Source organism: Dysidea avara, chromosome 15 (assembly GCF_963678975.1).
Source record: "Dysidea avara chromosome 15, odDysAvar1.4, whole genome shotgun sequence".
Classification (NCBI taxonomy): Eukaryota; Metazoa; Porifera; class Demospongiae; order Dictyoceratida; family Dysideidae; genus Dysidea; species Dysidea avara.
The window spans coordinates 12,505,240-12,520,843 of NC_089286.1; the positions used below are offsets into that span (position 1 = coordinate 12,505,240).

General features: G+C 38.4%; 1 protein-coding gene across 2 annotated transcripts; it reads left to right on the plus strand.

Moving 5' to 3' along the window:
* Window positions 1–12,543: 12,543 nt before the first annotated feature.
* Window positions 12,544–14,652, plus strand: LOC136245853 (uncharacterized). 2 transcript variants are annotated; one of them, XM_066037320.1, is made up of 3 exons: window positions 12,544–12,891; window positions 12,949–12,998; window positions 13,570–14,652. In XM_066037320.1, exons 1-3 carry the CDS (start codon window positions 12,785–12,787, stop codon window positions 14,595–14,597), a joined length of 1,185 nt encoding a protein of 394 aa, XP_065893392.1. In that variant the 5' UTR covers window positions 12,544–12,784; the 3' UTR covers window positions 14,598–14,652. The 2 variants fall into 2 exon arrangements, with proteins under 2 accessions (XP_065893392.1, XP_065893391.1); XM_066037319.1 differs by having other exon boundaries at window positions 12,544–12,998.
* The last annotated feature ends 952 nt before the right edge of the window (window positions 14,653–15,604 follow it).

Genomic DNA, 15,604 nt, shown 5'->3' on the forward strand with positions numbered 1-15,604 from the left:
TCTTCTGTATTTATTTCAATTATTAAACCAGGTGATTGTCAAACCCAGCCCACAGCCACCCACAGGCTGTTTTCCTGAAATTGTTTTTGGGGGAAAATGAGCATGTGTATATGTTTGTTGGTACCTATATCTATATTTGTCTGTCCTACACCCACCTGAGCATGATTCTTTTGGTGAAAAGCAGCCTGTATATAAAGCCTTGTTACAAAAATAAACGAAGAATACAAACAGACATTTCCTGATAGTATAGCAGCGTAGCCCCCAAAATAGGTAATATTGTGCACTTTTTCATAAAGCCACGAAACTTTCCACTTAAATAGTACTCCTCATGACATGCAATTTTTAGATATAGTGCCGTCGCTGAGTTGACCTTTACAGCTATTTTTGTACAGAAAATTGATCATTTTTGTCTTTAACTCCCTGAGGCAATAATTAACTTGTTAAAACATGGTACTAAACAAAAGATCTTGCTGATAGAAACAACTTGGTTTTTATTTGAAGTCAATTGGTGATTTCATTACAAAGTTATGATCATTTTTACTAGCTGCAAAATTTGATAAATTTACCTGCCCTCGAGGTGTGAATTACCTGTAGGCAGATAATTATGCATAAATTATCAAATTTTGCAACTAATAAAAATACTCATAACTTAAGAATGAATTCACCTATTAACTTCAAATTTTCTGTACTAAAATGGCCGTAAAGGTCACCAAAGGTCAAGTCTGCTATGGCACTATATCTAAAAATACATGTATTGTGGACTACTATTTATGTGGAAAGTTTCATAATTTTTTGGTTGTGCCGCTATACTATAGTATGTTCACGTTGAGCTGAATCCTGAAAAAACAGCTAAAAATTAAAAGTGGATTTTTTCTCAACAGAGTTAACATTTCAGCTAACCAGATGATTATTGGTAACAGCAAAGGTGTCAACAACAGACACATACGGTTTGGCTCCATTACAAGTTCAGGAAAGGGCTGTAATGGACACTGTACTTATATAGCTTCCCCATAGGAAATGTATTGTGAAAATTTTGATTCGCCGTAAATATTATGTCAAACATTTGAACAAAAAGATTTTGAAACATTTTTAGCGGATCAAGCAGTACTACAAATGAGCCAAATTTCAAGATCGTGTGTAATTGCATCCATGAGTTATTAAATGTTTTTGAGGATTAAGCTCAACGTGAACGTACTATATGAGTCTGACTCAAGGAGGAACATGATCTTAATATGATGTGATAGTTCCCTTTTATCCAAAACATGATCAGGAACATGCATGGCAGAATCACATACCATTCATTCTGGACACAGGGGCACCAGCTACTTGGCCAAAAGTGCAATGGTGGTGATATCAGGGACAAACCTACTTGGTATTGAAACAACACATGGCCTTGAAATGACAGTAAAGGAGTAAAGTAGAATATTAATTGAGAGAACTGTAGATCTGTTTATTTGTACATACCATGGGATTGAGATTAGTACACTCTTTCACATTGGTGCTGCACTTCTGAAGACAAGCTACTCCAGTTCACCAGAAAAAGCTCTAAGCTGTGGTTGCTGCCATGTTCCCATGACCACACATATTTCTACTTACATTAATTAATTTAAAAACAGTATTATACTGTTGTGGTTATTTACCACTACTTTCAATCAATTAGTGGTTTAAAATATTTATCTATAGCATAAAATGAGTAATATTGTAATACAGCAGAGACTTTGGCGACCCTGAATACAATCGTCACACACAAGCGCGCTCACACACACACAGAGTTCAGAATGACCAGTCTGCCAATCCCATTTATAAAACTGTCTATAAAACATGCATTGATCATTATCAAATCCTGCATACCACACACACTGAAACCTCGCACTGCAGGGGTGGAGGAAGTAGTTGATATGAGGGGGGCTGACCAGTGGTGGATACAGACTTATGGTAAAAAAAATGAATTGAAACACTACATTGTCTCTGGTTTGATAAGGTGAGACCATAAAAAAAAGAAAAGGTCACAACCAGCTGACAATAGCTGCCCACCTCACCAGCTACAAATTTATACTGATAAACTACATAAAAATCCTTACATAACTCACTACACACTGCTCTAATTCTGTGATTACTTTATTAGAGTGACTGCTCTATTAGAGTATCTTGATCTTGATCACGGTTTTCAGCCCCACTCCAAGAGGGATAATTTCGCGTGATATCGTTCTGAGGGTAGCCCCCCCCTTTCCGCCACCTATGTCGCACTGTGCTACACTACAATACCCTACACACTATAAAATACACTGCACTACTGTACAATGCCAACTCTAAAAGAAACACAAAGTTGTGTGTGTGTCTGTGTGTTAGGGCTGGCGCAAATGTTCGATTGGTTCGAATATTCTTTCTCTCCCTTACTACTACTACTTTTTATTTCTTTAAACATGTACAATGGTACAGAATACAATAATATATCAAGCTTAACCTAAGATATATTTACTACCACATACGTAGGACGAAATCACAATTGCAACATCCTCTCCAGTTATTTCATGTGCAACTGTACCAGTTATATTCCAAATTCAGTCATGCGTATAGTGTACTGTATATATATGCACAGAGTGCATGCTATACATTACATCACTCCTAGCTACTATATGTGAAACACTGAATAACTACAAGAGATATCGTACTCTAAGGAGCAGATTCATTAATACTAAAAACAACTAAGCGCTGTTATAGCAACAACAACAAAAAATATAGACTCTTGTTTTTTGGTAAAAATCCCAAACGCAGTGCAATCTTTACACACACATGGAATTATAACATCATTAGGCACAAATACTTTCATTTAACACAAACTACATATCTGTGTCATGTTTAGATTAGAGATAGTCTCAAGAGGCAAGCACTCTTACTTTATGTAGTTGCTGCTTTACAGCTCAGCAAGTTAAGTCTCCACTCACTTGGTGTATAGTGTACAATCATCTATAGAAGCTATAGAAGGAAATTTACAATGGTGAGGTAATACATGAAATTCATACAGTGATTGCTATTAGACACATAAAATACTAATACCATTAGCTGCAGTCCTGTTTCTTTGGTATGTTTCAATTAGTAGCCTTCGCCAATTGTTTGTTCTAGGGAGTCAGTAGAAAAGGGGGTAGCCAGTATATTTGCAAGGTGTGTACATAAAATTTTCTGAATTCTACGACATGACATCAACTTAAATTTTGGGTGTAACAAAATTTAACAGTTGGCCGCTATAGTATGTGGAAGAACTAGTAAAATTTTTACAAAATGATGCAACTTAAAATCAGGGTTACCCCTTTTAATTCTATTGCATGTGGCAAGTATTTAAAAGCGTGCATGTAGTATGTATAGACAAGTCACAAGATTCAGTACCAAGGTCAATGACAATGAAACTCCCTCTAAAAACGGAGTGCACCTATATACACAAATCCATTAAATAGAAAGCACCGTGTACCAGAAGGCTCCATAATAAACATAGCAATATGCACGTAGTATTGTCCTAGTATAAATAAAAAAGACCATTTATTTCCCTTAAAACTCGCGTGTCTCAGTTATATCAATTATTGTCTGAAAAGTGAAGCATCCCTTATACTTTGTTTTCAGCTATGTTCAACCCGTTATACAGCAGTACAAACCAACAACTGTTTGAAAATAGGGATGCCACAACATATAAATTTTTATGTCACATGTCATAGAGGTTTATGTCACAACATGTTGTATGTCAATATGTCCCTAAAATAATAGCACAAGCTAAATTAGAGAAAGGAGTACATGTGGAAAAAAATTGCAAGAAATAGGCTTAGATGATAAAGATAGTAAGTATATATGTATATGTACGTCACCAAGAAGTGACTTGACACAATGCTATATTACACACAACAATCCTGTGATAGCTGCGGTACTATTGCCATACCTGTTGCCAGACAGAAGGTCAAAGCCAGATTGTGATAAAATTGTACAGCTGTCTTGATAAAATTGTACAGCTGTCTTATGCAAGGAAATTTTTCCTGAGTCTGTATGCTTTATTACTTCACTTCATATGTAGGGTACAAGTATCAAGATCATGCTTGACAATTGCCCAATGCATCCAATTGTTGTTATTGCTGGAGATTACAGAAACGCAGTTCAGACTATGTTAGTGTGCGGGGGAAAGATAATGTATGATATTTTAGCCGACACAATTCCTGTATCCTTGCTCTCCTTCTACTATGTTTACAACTTTTGCTACCCAAAGGGATTGAAGCCAGAGTATTTGATACAAATGTAAAGGCAATACCAACATCAGCCAGTTGAGCCACTCTCTACCCAGAAGAGTTGTGCCACCACCCTTGTCTATGAGGAGGGGCAGCGTCAAGTTTGCCTCATTATTTCCCCAACACAGCTACAGACTCCCCAGTATATGTACGTAGTCTCACACTTGTTGCATGACAAGGAAGGTACACATAAACCTAAGTTAAGTTACCATTGTGGGGGAAACCACTTAGCCTCCCAATGGCAATTCAAGTCAGAGGTATGTCATAGTTGTGGTAAAAGTGGATACATAGCTAAAGTGTGTAGAAGTAAACCCCCCAACAAGAAGGCACAGTCTCAGAAAAGTGTTAACCATGCAACAATGTGATTCAAGATTTGGACACTGAATATCAACAGTTTGACTCTGATTTTCAACATTTTGTTGTTGATACTGCCAGCAGCAATCTCCTAAGACTACCCTACTCATAGAGGGCCATGAAATCACCATGGAGATTGACACGGGAGCTGCTGTGTCCTTAGTTAGTGAACACACTGTCAAGAGATCTTTAGCTCCCTTCTCGGCAATTTCTACAGCTTGCGATAGTGAAATCAAGACACACAGTAGTGTGTCGTGCGGCCCAAGAAGCCGGCGCGCAACCCCGTGAGTATATTGACAGGAAGAAAGAAAACGCAATTTTCGCACCTCCGTAGCTCTGTGCTGCCTTGATGAAACAAGACAAATTTTGCTGTGTACATTCCCTCCAACTTCAGTACTCCACATTCCAAATTTGAGCGAAATCGCTTCAGGCATTCCTGAGATATGCGACTTCAAAAATTGGCTTAGTTTCTTCGTTTTTTTTTCTTCTTATTTTTCTTCCTCTTTTCGCACACTTACAAAAACTGCTATAAAACGCGAACGCGTTATCCGATTGCCTTGAAATTTGGCACACAGAAGGGGGGTATAAAGGCGCATCTCTGTACCAACTTTGGCTGGAATACCATAAACAGGCAAAGAGTTATGAGCGATTATGCACGAAAAATAACACCAATATGTTGTCACGCCTACAGGGTAAACCGCGTATGGGAAGAAGCTGAAAATTGGTGGGTGAATAGGTTAACTATTGAACCTCAAACCTTTTGTGGTTTGAAAGAAATCGAGCTAAAAACCAGGAAGATACAGCGAAAAAATCAACAGTGTGTAACAATTACGCAATCGAGATTAGCTAATTTTTATTATTATTATTATTATGCTTGCCAAGCCTACCAGATAAACCACTTGGGGTAATGCTTTGAAAATCGCTGTACAGATGGAGTTATCATCTTAGAAAGGCTCTTCAATGGTGTAGAAAAATCAGACTTAAAGCCACGGAGTTATAACACGAAATCCAACTTGGTGTAGCAAGTGCGAGATCGAGATACTCTAATAGAGCAGTCATCCTAATAGAGCAGTCACCCTGAACAGAATTCAAGAGATCAGTTAGAAATAAGTAACCTGTATAGAGATCAGCTACAAACAAATCACCCTGTAGAGAGTTCAGCTACAAACAATTCACCCTGTTCAGACATCAGTTAGAAGAAGTTTTCTTGTAGAGAGTTCAGTTACAAACAAATCACCCTGTTGAAAGATCAGCTAGAAGATGTCACCTTATAGATAGTTCAGTTACAAAGAAACCACCATGTAGAGAATTCAGCTACAAACTAGTGACCCTGTAGATACATCAGCTAGAAGAAGTTACCTTGTAGAGAGTTCAGCTACAAAGAAACCATTCTGTAAAGAGCTCAGCTGCAAACAAATCACCTATACAGAATTCAGCTACAAACAAATCACCCTGTAGAGAGATCAGCTAGAAGAAGTTACCTTGTAGATAGTTCAGCTACAAACAAATCATCCTGTAGAGAGATCAGCTAGAAGAAGTTACCTTGTAGATAGTTCAGCTACAAACAATTCACCCTGTACAGAGCTCAGTTAAAAAGGTTTCCGTGTAGAGAGTTCAGCTACAGACAAATCACCCTGTAGAGAGATCAGTTAGAAGAAGTTACCTTGTAGATCGTTCAGCTACAAACAATTCACCCTGTAAAGAGATCAGCTAGAAGAAGTTACCTTGTAGAGAATTCAGCTACAAAGAAACCATCATGTAGAGAATTCAGCCGCAAACAAATCATGTATAGAGAGTTCAGCTACAAACAAATCTCCCTGTAGAGAGATCAGCTAGAAGAAGTTTCCTTGTAGAGAGTTCTGCTACAAACAAATCACCCTGTAGAAAGATCAGCTAGAAGAAATCACCTTGTAGAGAGTTCAGCTTCAAAGAAGCAATCATGTGAGAGTTCAGGTACAAACAAATTGTCCTGTAGAGAGATCAGCTACAAAGAAACCACCATGTAGAGAATTGAGCTGCAAAGAAATCACCCTTTAGAAAATTCTGCCAGAAACAAATTGCCCTGTAGAAAGATCAGTTAGAAGAAGTTACCTTTTAGAGAGTTCAGCTACAAAGAAACCATTCTGTAAAGAGCTCAGCTGCAAACAAATCACCTATACAGAATTCAGCTACAAACACATCACCCTGTAGAGAGATCAGCTAGAAGAAGTTACCTTGTAGATCGTTCAGCTACAAACAATTCACCCTGTAGAGAGAGCAATTAGAAGAAGTCACCTTGTAGAGTGTTCAGTTACAAAGAAACTACCATGTAGTCCAGTCATTTTATGGAAAACAAGGGGTCAACCTTTAACTAATTGCAACACAAGCTTTCTTAACAGTTCCTAGCACAGAAAATTGTACTCTATAACATATCAAAAGTCCTAAGGAATCCCATGACGGGAAAGTGACCTTTTAGTGACCTTTTTACAGCCAATTTTTGGCAAAAATTGAGAATTTTGCCTATATTTCATCCAAATATCAACCAAATTGGTCAAATGTGGTATCAAATGAATGGTCTCACTGAAAAGAACAATGCGATACTTATTTGAAGTCAATAGCTCATTTTGTTCAGAAGTTAGAGCCATTTAACTGATAAATAATAAAAAAAAATTGGTCACCCACGCACTTAATTAAATTTAAGGTTTTCACTTTAGTAGTGTTCTTTTCTTGACTGGAAGCACACTTTAAGCTGTGGTAAAAGACAAAAAATGACAAAGGAGATTTGTGGCACTTCAGGACTTGACTGTTACCATGGAAACCAGTCTGTACTATTGTTAGCTTGAAGCAGTTACACACTGTATATAGGCCTAACACACAGATCCACCAATTATATTGCAAACTGTACAATTTTGAATTTGCTATGCAAAGGTGGCTAGTATATGGGAAGTTCAAATAAAATTTATATAGCACATTTATGTCAACAAATCACATTCAGCTGTCAGCAAAATGCTCAGCTTTAAAGGTTTCAGCATTATATTAATTATTAGTGTCCAACTAATTGCAGAGCAATGTCAGCTAATTTTCTTGTAGTATAGAGATAGAAAACTATCACTATCACACAGCTGGGATTATTATGCTCCAATAACTGTTGCTATGATAACTAATGGTGTTGTTTACTTGGCATTAAAAAGAAGCAAAACAGTGTCTTTCTTTTGATTGCTGTAGAATATTAGAGACTAAAGCAATAGATTTCAGGTATGAGAATCAAAATCAATACTGTATTTTTCTGCCAACTAGTGACTGCTGCCAACCTTTTTGTATTTGTGTTAATAAGATTTGTGAAATCAAGAATTCAAACATTTTAGTCATAGTAGCCATATATTTTTATTTAATCATTAAGGCTGCTATATATGCCTTTTAATTTACTTGGACATTGTTGTGCATGGCCATTAATTTGTTTTTTTAGGTTTTATTCTTCATGCAATCCTTGCACATTAAATTTTCTTATTCTATTATTTAGCAAGCTTTATAAGACAATTGAATAGCTAGAGTGCTATCCTCTGATCTCAATGGATAAGACATGGAGGTACTAGAAGAGTGTGTCATTTGCAATCTACCCATAGAAGCATTATCCAAAGTTACCCTAGGAGAAAAGGGATGTGCAAGCATCAATAAGGCAAGTGAAGAAAGAAGAGACACTGTGCATTGCGTACCTGGACAGTTGGTACACCAGGAATGTCGCCGCCAATATTGTAAACCAGATAAAATAGCTAAAACTTTAAGAGTGAAAGAAGAACAACCAGGTACAGCAACAGCTACAAACACTGGTAAGCATATGCTTAGGTCAACACAGAGGGAATTTAATTTTGGCACTGACTGCTTCTTTTGTGGTGAACCAGCAATTGTTGACAAAAAAAGAAAAACTTCAGAAGTTGTAACTGCAAGAACTGTTGAAATGAGAGCCACAATTCTAGCAGTGTGTCATGACAGGGGGGATGATTGGGCAAATGCAGTACAGGCTAGAGTATTACAAGTTCATGATCTACACGCAGCTGATGCAGTCTATCATAGAGTGTGCAGTGTCAATTTTCGCACCATGAAAAACATGCCCTTGGCTCATGGATCAGAAGGGAATACTTCAAAAAAGGTGAAGTTAGGTCGACCACAAGAGAAGCAACAATCAGATGCATTTCTTGAGACTACCAAATTCCTTGAAGAAAATGATGATGAACAGATTACTATTTATGATTTGATCCAACACATGGAAGAGTGTATGGTTGACAGCGAGCTAGGTGCTTACAGTTATCAATATATGCAGCAAAAGCTCAAAGAACATTTTGGAGATAGAATTATTGAGACGGAGATCAATGGTAAACCAAATGTTGTTACTTTTAGAAATAAAGCCAAGACAATCCTCCATGAATTTTATTGCCATCGTGATACTGATTCTGAAAAGGAAAAGATGAGGATAATAGAAACCGCAGCCAAATTAATCAGGGAAGACATTAAAGCAGTGAAAACATCTAACTCTGTTTACCCAGGCTTTGAAAATCTAGGATCTGATGTATGTATCAACTTTTTACCAGAGTCTCTGAGATTGTTTCTTACAGGTTTAATTATAACAAAAGAAAACCAGATGAAAATTGCTTCAATTGGGCAAGCTATAATGCAGGCAGCTCGTCCCAGAGTTTTATTGGTACCTTTACAAGTTGGTTTGGGTGTGCAACTGCATCACCAGTATGCATCACGCTTCCTCATCGATACATTACATCAGCATGGTTTCTGTTGTTCCTACAATGAAGTTCATCAGTTTGAACAAAACGCGGTGTTAAATTATGGAACTGACATTCCTAATCACTCATCACATTTTATCCAGTAGGTTGCGGACAATGTCGATCATAATATCAAAACTCTGGATGGAAATGATACCTTTCATGGTATGGGGATGATAGCTGCAATAACCCCAGGAGTTAATAAGAGCTACCAAATCCACAGAGTTAAAGTCACACCTAGTGAAATAGCTGGTGTTGGTAGAGTGCCAATTGTGTACCATAAAGAAGACAGTATTGGAATGACCAAGGTTAAATATGAACAGCTCAACAGTTTTATAGCCAAAGATCCCACCTCTTACTTTGATTTATTATGGAAAACCTCAATTATGTTTGGATCACCAAGGCCAGCATGGTCAGGAATGATGCAGCTTGTTCATCATGGAAATCATCCTGGAAAATCATCAGTAATGTTCCTCCCAATGATTGATATCAATCCCAGTGACACTACATGCGTATACTCCACATTGAAATACATTCAAGAGCATTCCCGGCGACATAATGTCACACCTATAATCACATTTGATCAACCACTATGGTGGAAAGCTTTGATGATCATTGTCAGTGAGCCAGTTGGAAGTGAACTGAAGAGTATAGTTTTTCGTCTAGGAGGCTTTCATACCAAAATGAGTTTTCTTGGGTGCATTGGTCACCTCATGGCAGCTTCTGGTTTGCAAGAACTACTAGAACAGGTATATGCACCTAATGCAGTAGTCCATATGCTCAATGGTAAAGCTACTGCTAGAGCATTACGAGGACATCTTATAGTTGATGCAGCACTTAATGCTTTGATCTTAGCTAGCACCTTTGGTATTCCCATACCACAATGTTCAGAGATCACAAACGAAGAAACAGAGGAGGTAGCAGAGATATCACAAACACATGATGATTTCTTTGACAATACTGACCTGAAAGAAGCTGCCATCCTCTATGAAAGGCTAGTTCAAGGATCGATAACTGCAGATCATGTATGTGAGCATGCTACACTAGCCAGAATTGATGATTCCCTTCAAAACAAGAAAGAAATTTTGAAAACTTCCAGAACAGCAAAATTATGGCTTCAGTACATGGACATGATTGATGTTCTTCGCAAACATATTAGAGCAGAGCGTATTGGTAACTGGGATTTGCATCTTCAAGCTGTTGCAGAAATGCTTCCTTACATGGCAGCCGCAGGGCACAACAATTACACCAAGTCTTTACATATATACTTACAGCAAATGTCTCATCTCCAAGATGATCACCCTGATGTATACCAACACTTTCAGAATGGCTTACATGTGATCAGACGTAGTGATCGTTACTGGGCTGGTCTCTCTTCAGATCTTGTCATTGAACAGGTGCTGATGAGGAGCATGAAGACAAATGGTGGTCTCACAAGAGGACGAGGTATGAACGAACAGCAACGATTAGTTTGGTTACTATCAATACCAGCATGTGCTGAAGTAAATAGAGCTATGCAAGAACTCACTGGGGTGTCTTATGATTTTGGAGATCAGAACAAGGAGATGACACAGGCTAGGCTAACTTGTGATTGGAAGGACACCCAAATAATTCTTAGTTGCCTTCAAGAACGAGATCCGTTTTCTACTTTTGACACCAGCCTACGCAGCATCTACTCTGGAGTGCATGCACAGAGCATTATTAATGTTGACAATGCAAGAGAAGTTGGTAGTGCTATTTTGGATAGAATGAAAGGAACAACAGTTGCTGAGTACACTTTCAAGAAAAGCCATCGAGTTGTTACACTAGGTTACACGTCTGCACTGAAAATTGAAGGTGTTACATCAATGAAATTGACCTTTTGTTCCTGTTGTAATTAAATATTTTGGTGTAATTGTTGCTGTTGTAATTAAATATTTTGGTGTAATTGTTGCTGTTGTAATTAAAATATTTTTGGTGCAATTGTTGTAAAGATTTTGCAGTTTTTATGTGATTGTAGCTAATCATTGTAGTAATGTGTTTTTTTAAAAAAGATATGGAGTTGTAAAGCAAGTCCAAATCTGTGGGGTTCAGTTCTATAATGAAACGTTACTGCATGCAGGTACTATAACAAAAACAATGTAGGGTGATTATATGAGGCCTTAATAAGCACCAAGTTAAATGAAGTAAAACCTGCAAAAAATCAAAGCAGGTTCAGCTTTCAAAAGTTAGGGTGAAAAAATGTGAAATTAAAGGTGAAGGACAAGAAATGAGCATTGTAATATTATTAGCATTACAGCTATTACTAGATGCCACTTTTGATTCCACAAATTCCCACTGTATTGACGAATGTTACTGAAATGACGGATTTTACTGTAACAAATAAAAAGTAGTTGTTCATCACTTCATCAATGACTAGTTATACTCCAACATGTTGGAAACAGTTCTTTGAACAACTCAACACAATAGTTATGTGATAGAGTATTTTGCAGTTTATCCAACAGGTCGGAATACATAATCTGGAAGTTTTTAAAATAGTTTGCAACAATTCCAACATGTTGGAAAGAAATAAAAAGCACATTTAATAAAGTTTATTTAGTTGTTCATCACTTCATCAATGACTAGTTATACTCCAACAAGTTGAAAATGCTCCTTTCTAATGCTGAACATAATGTAAATGTTTTAAGAATAGTTTGCTAAAATTCCAACAAATAAACTACATAAACTACATAAACTTTATGAAGTTTATGAATAGTTTGCATCCGTGACTACTGTTACTGTAGTGAACTGTAGTGACCTACAGTAACAGTAGTCACTAGAGTAAAATCCAACACTACAGTCACATTAGACACTGCAGTAACAGTCAACACTACAGTGACATCCGTCACTAAGTAACGGTCGTCACTATAGTAACAGTCATCAATACGGTACTTGCATGGTAAAAATTATGGATGAAATACTTAATGTGTTAAGAAGTTATAGTACAAAAGACAAAAAAGCACTTTTACTCAAGTACATGCCTTGGTGCGAAAACGGCGTGGGCGCTAATAATGGAATCGATAAGCCCCTGCGCGGAAAAAAGGTCTGGCTACGCGACTACGAACAGCCCACGTCCACGACACGCTAGTACCAAACAATTAGAACCGTCTCTTGTGTATCCAAAGATGCGAATGAAAATTTTTTTTTGTTACGTAAAGGAATCTAAATGAATCATTCAAGAGACCCAAAAATCTCCATATAAGGTTCCTGTGAAGGTCATTATCACGTGCATGAAAATAGCCAATCAAACGTGCGTCACGGGCGCCGCAAGACGAGTTAGCTGTTTAAACTGAATGCGGCCGATTTTCATTGGCTATTTTAGGCACGTGCTTGAACGTCGTGGACCACCAATCGAAAATCGACTGTACTAAAACATTAGAAGTTTAGTGCGAGATCATGATGTCAAGCAAAAGAAAGAAGTTGGGCTCACCAATTCGCAGTGTAGAAGACGGACAGGCATATTTGTCCATACCGAATCAAAATATACTGACGGGGTTGGAAAGGTTTGATATTTTTTTTTACATTGTATGTGGCGTGACTTATCTCACTCCACCCTTTAGTGTTATTGATCAGTCCTTTCAGGGAAGACAACCGATTTATATACACCCAGGTACTAGTCAGTAGTATCTTTATTATAGAGCATGCGCAACGCCTATCAAGTATAAACACTAATATGTAGTCTCGCGTAGCCAGACCGCTATTTTCTCTTTGTCATTGGGTAGGGAAAAAAAGGGTCTGGAACAATTCGCATCGGCCACTCGTCTTGACACCTCGCAAAGTGTGAATTCTTTGACGTAACAAACACTTAGATTTATAGCCCCATGCGGACTCTATCATACTCAAGTGGAGCTTTTAATTACCTGTCCATCGCTTAATAGCTTAACGCCATTCATTGACTAAATCCACAGCAGGTCCTTTACGTCCCATTTCACGAGGCATGCAACGCCGAAACAAACATTACGCGCTAGTTCATAACAGACGCACGCGGCTATTCGAAAAGGCATCACGTGTTTTCAATTAACACTACCCGTACCAGCGGGTAGTGTCAAGACGAGTGCTGCATTCAAACTGTTCCAGACCCTTTTTTTTCGCTGACAGCCACTCAAAAAAGAAAAAAAAGCGGTCTGGCCACGCGAGACTAACTAATATGGTATAATCTATGTATATTGTATTTCATTTAGGGAAAATACAATCACAATTTGGATTTGAGCCAGTCTGTGCGTCAAGTCTGTCTTATCACTATTGTGGTGAGCATACAACGCATGAGCATTTAGCAATTCTGCAGAAATACTTCTTTGTCGGATTTAAGTTGTGGGATGGTCATGAAGACGTTAAAAGAGCCTTATGTTTAGCCTTTGTGAATGTGCTGGCAAGTTTGACAGAAAAGCAGTGGAGTCCTCTATATGTATGTAAATCCAGGATATTTGATGCCAGGCTTCGTCAGAAACAAAAAACAATAACTAGCGAACCTGGAGTTCGTTCCGTATATGCACTAAACCTTGTCAACATGGTGTGTGATGCTTATAATTATACAATGGTCGAAGAAGACGTGACGTCAGAGTTGGAAAATAATTCGCAAGTGTCGGATAAGAGCAGAGCAGATTATGTCTGCTGGGTCAAACTGGAAAACGAAGGTGGGAATGATGTGCCCGTCACTATTGTCGAAACGAAACATTTGCAAAAGCTGGATGAAAAGTGCATAGCTCAATTGTTGGGCTATTATGTAAAATCTAGAATGGGCAAAAGTGTAGTACACGATTCTGAGGAAGGGTGTTATCAAGGCACAGCAATTTTATTTAACGAATTTGCAGGAAATATCCAAATGGTATTTATGATTTTCCCATACGTCGGAGGTGTACAAGCAATACATCTCCCCATAATCGAATGTAGTTCCGACGATCTCATAGACGGATATTTTATTCACTTATTCATGGTGATGTGTTCATCAGATTTACGTTTTAAGTGTTCTCTAGTTCACCCATTCTCAGTTGTTGGACCAAAAAGTACTATTTTTGTCACTACATTGAAAGAGACAATGGAGATCGAACATAAGAAGATAATGGAGGAAGCAGAGGCCAAGGTGCAGGAGGCAGAGGCCAAGGCAGAGGCCAAGGTGCAGGAGGCAGAGGCCATGGTGAAGGAGGCTCAGAAGAAGATGCAGGAGATGTCCAAAGAGCTCCAGGAATTGAGAAGACAAAAATCTATGTAACTATTGTCACATACGTCACTGCTGTACATTACTGAAATGCCTAACACACTTGTCATTTTTGTGGTAAAAGTAAGGGGGGGGGGGGGGGTATCGCTTCTTCTCGGTTATTTGTGTATTCGATGTTGCTGTGAACAGTTTGTGATGTTGCTGTGAACAGTTTGTGATGTTGCTGTGAACAGTTTGTGATGTTGCTGTGAACCGAGCAACATCACATACACATCACAGCAGCATCACAGACTGTTCGCATACACATCACAGCAACATCCCATACACATCACAGCAACTTCACCGACTGTTCACAGTAACATCACATACACCGCACAGCAACATCACAAACTGTTCACATCAACATCACATACACATCACAGCAGCATCACAGACTGTTCACAACAACGTCGCATACACATCACAGCAACATCCCATACACATCACAGCAACTTCACCGACTGTTCACAGTACCATCACATACACCGCACAGCAACATCACAAACTGTTCACAGCAACATCACAAACTGTTCACAGCAACATCACATACACATCACAGCAACATCACAGAATGGTCACAGCAACATCACATACACCGTACAGCAACATCACAAACTGTTCACAGCAATATCACATACACATCACAGCAACATCACAGACTGGTCACATCAACATCACAGCAACATCACAGACTCGTCACAGCAACATCACATACACATCACAGCAACAACACAGACTGTTCACAGCAACACCACAAACTGTTCACAGCAACATCACACACTGTTCACAGCACCATCACAGACTGGTCACATCAACATCACATACACATCACAGCAACATCACAGACTGGTCACAGCAACATCACATACACATCAGCGCAACATCACAGACAACATCACATACACATCACAGCAACATCACAGACTGGTCACAGCAACATCACAACAACATCACAGACTGGTCACATACACATCACAGCAACATCACAGACAACATCACATACACATCACAGCAACATCACA

Excerpts from the sequence above, each read along its gene's own strand:
- LOC136245853 (XM_066037319.1), top strand. The coding sequence starts at position 12,785 with ATGATGTCAAGCAAAAGAAAGAAGTTGGGCTCACCAATTCGCAGTGTA. Across the intron at positions 12,999-13,569 it reads ACCGATTTATATACACCCAG|GGAAAATACAATCACAATTT; the intron begins GTACTAGTCAGT and ends TATTTCATTTAG.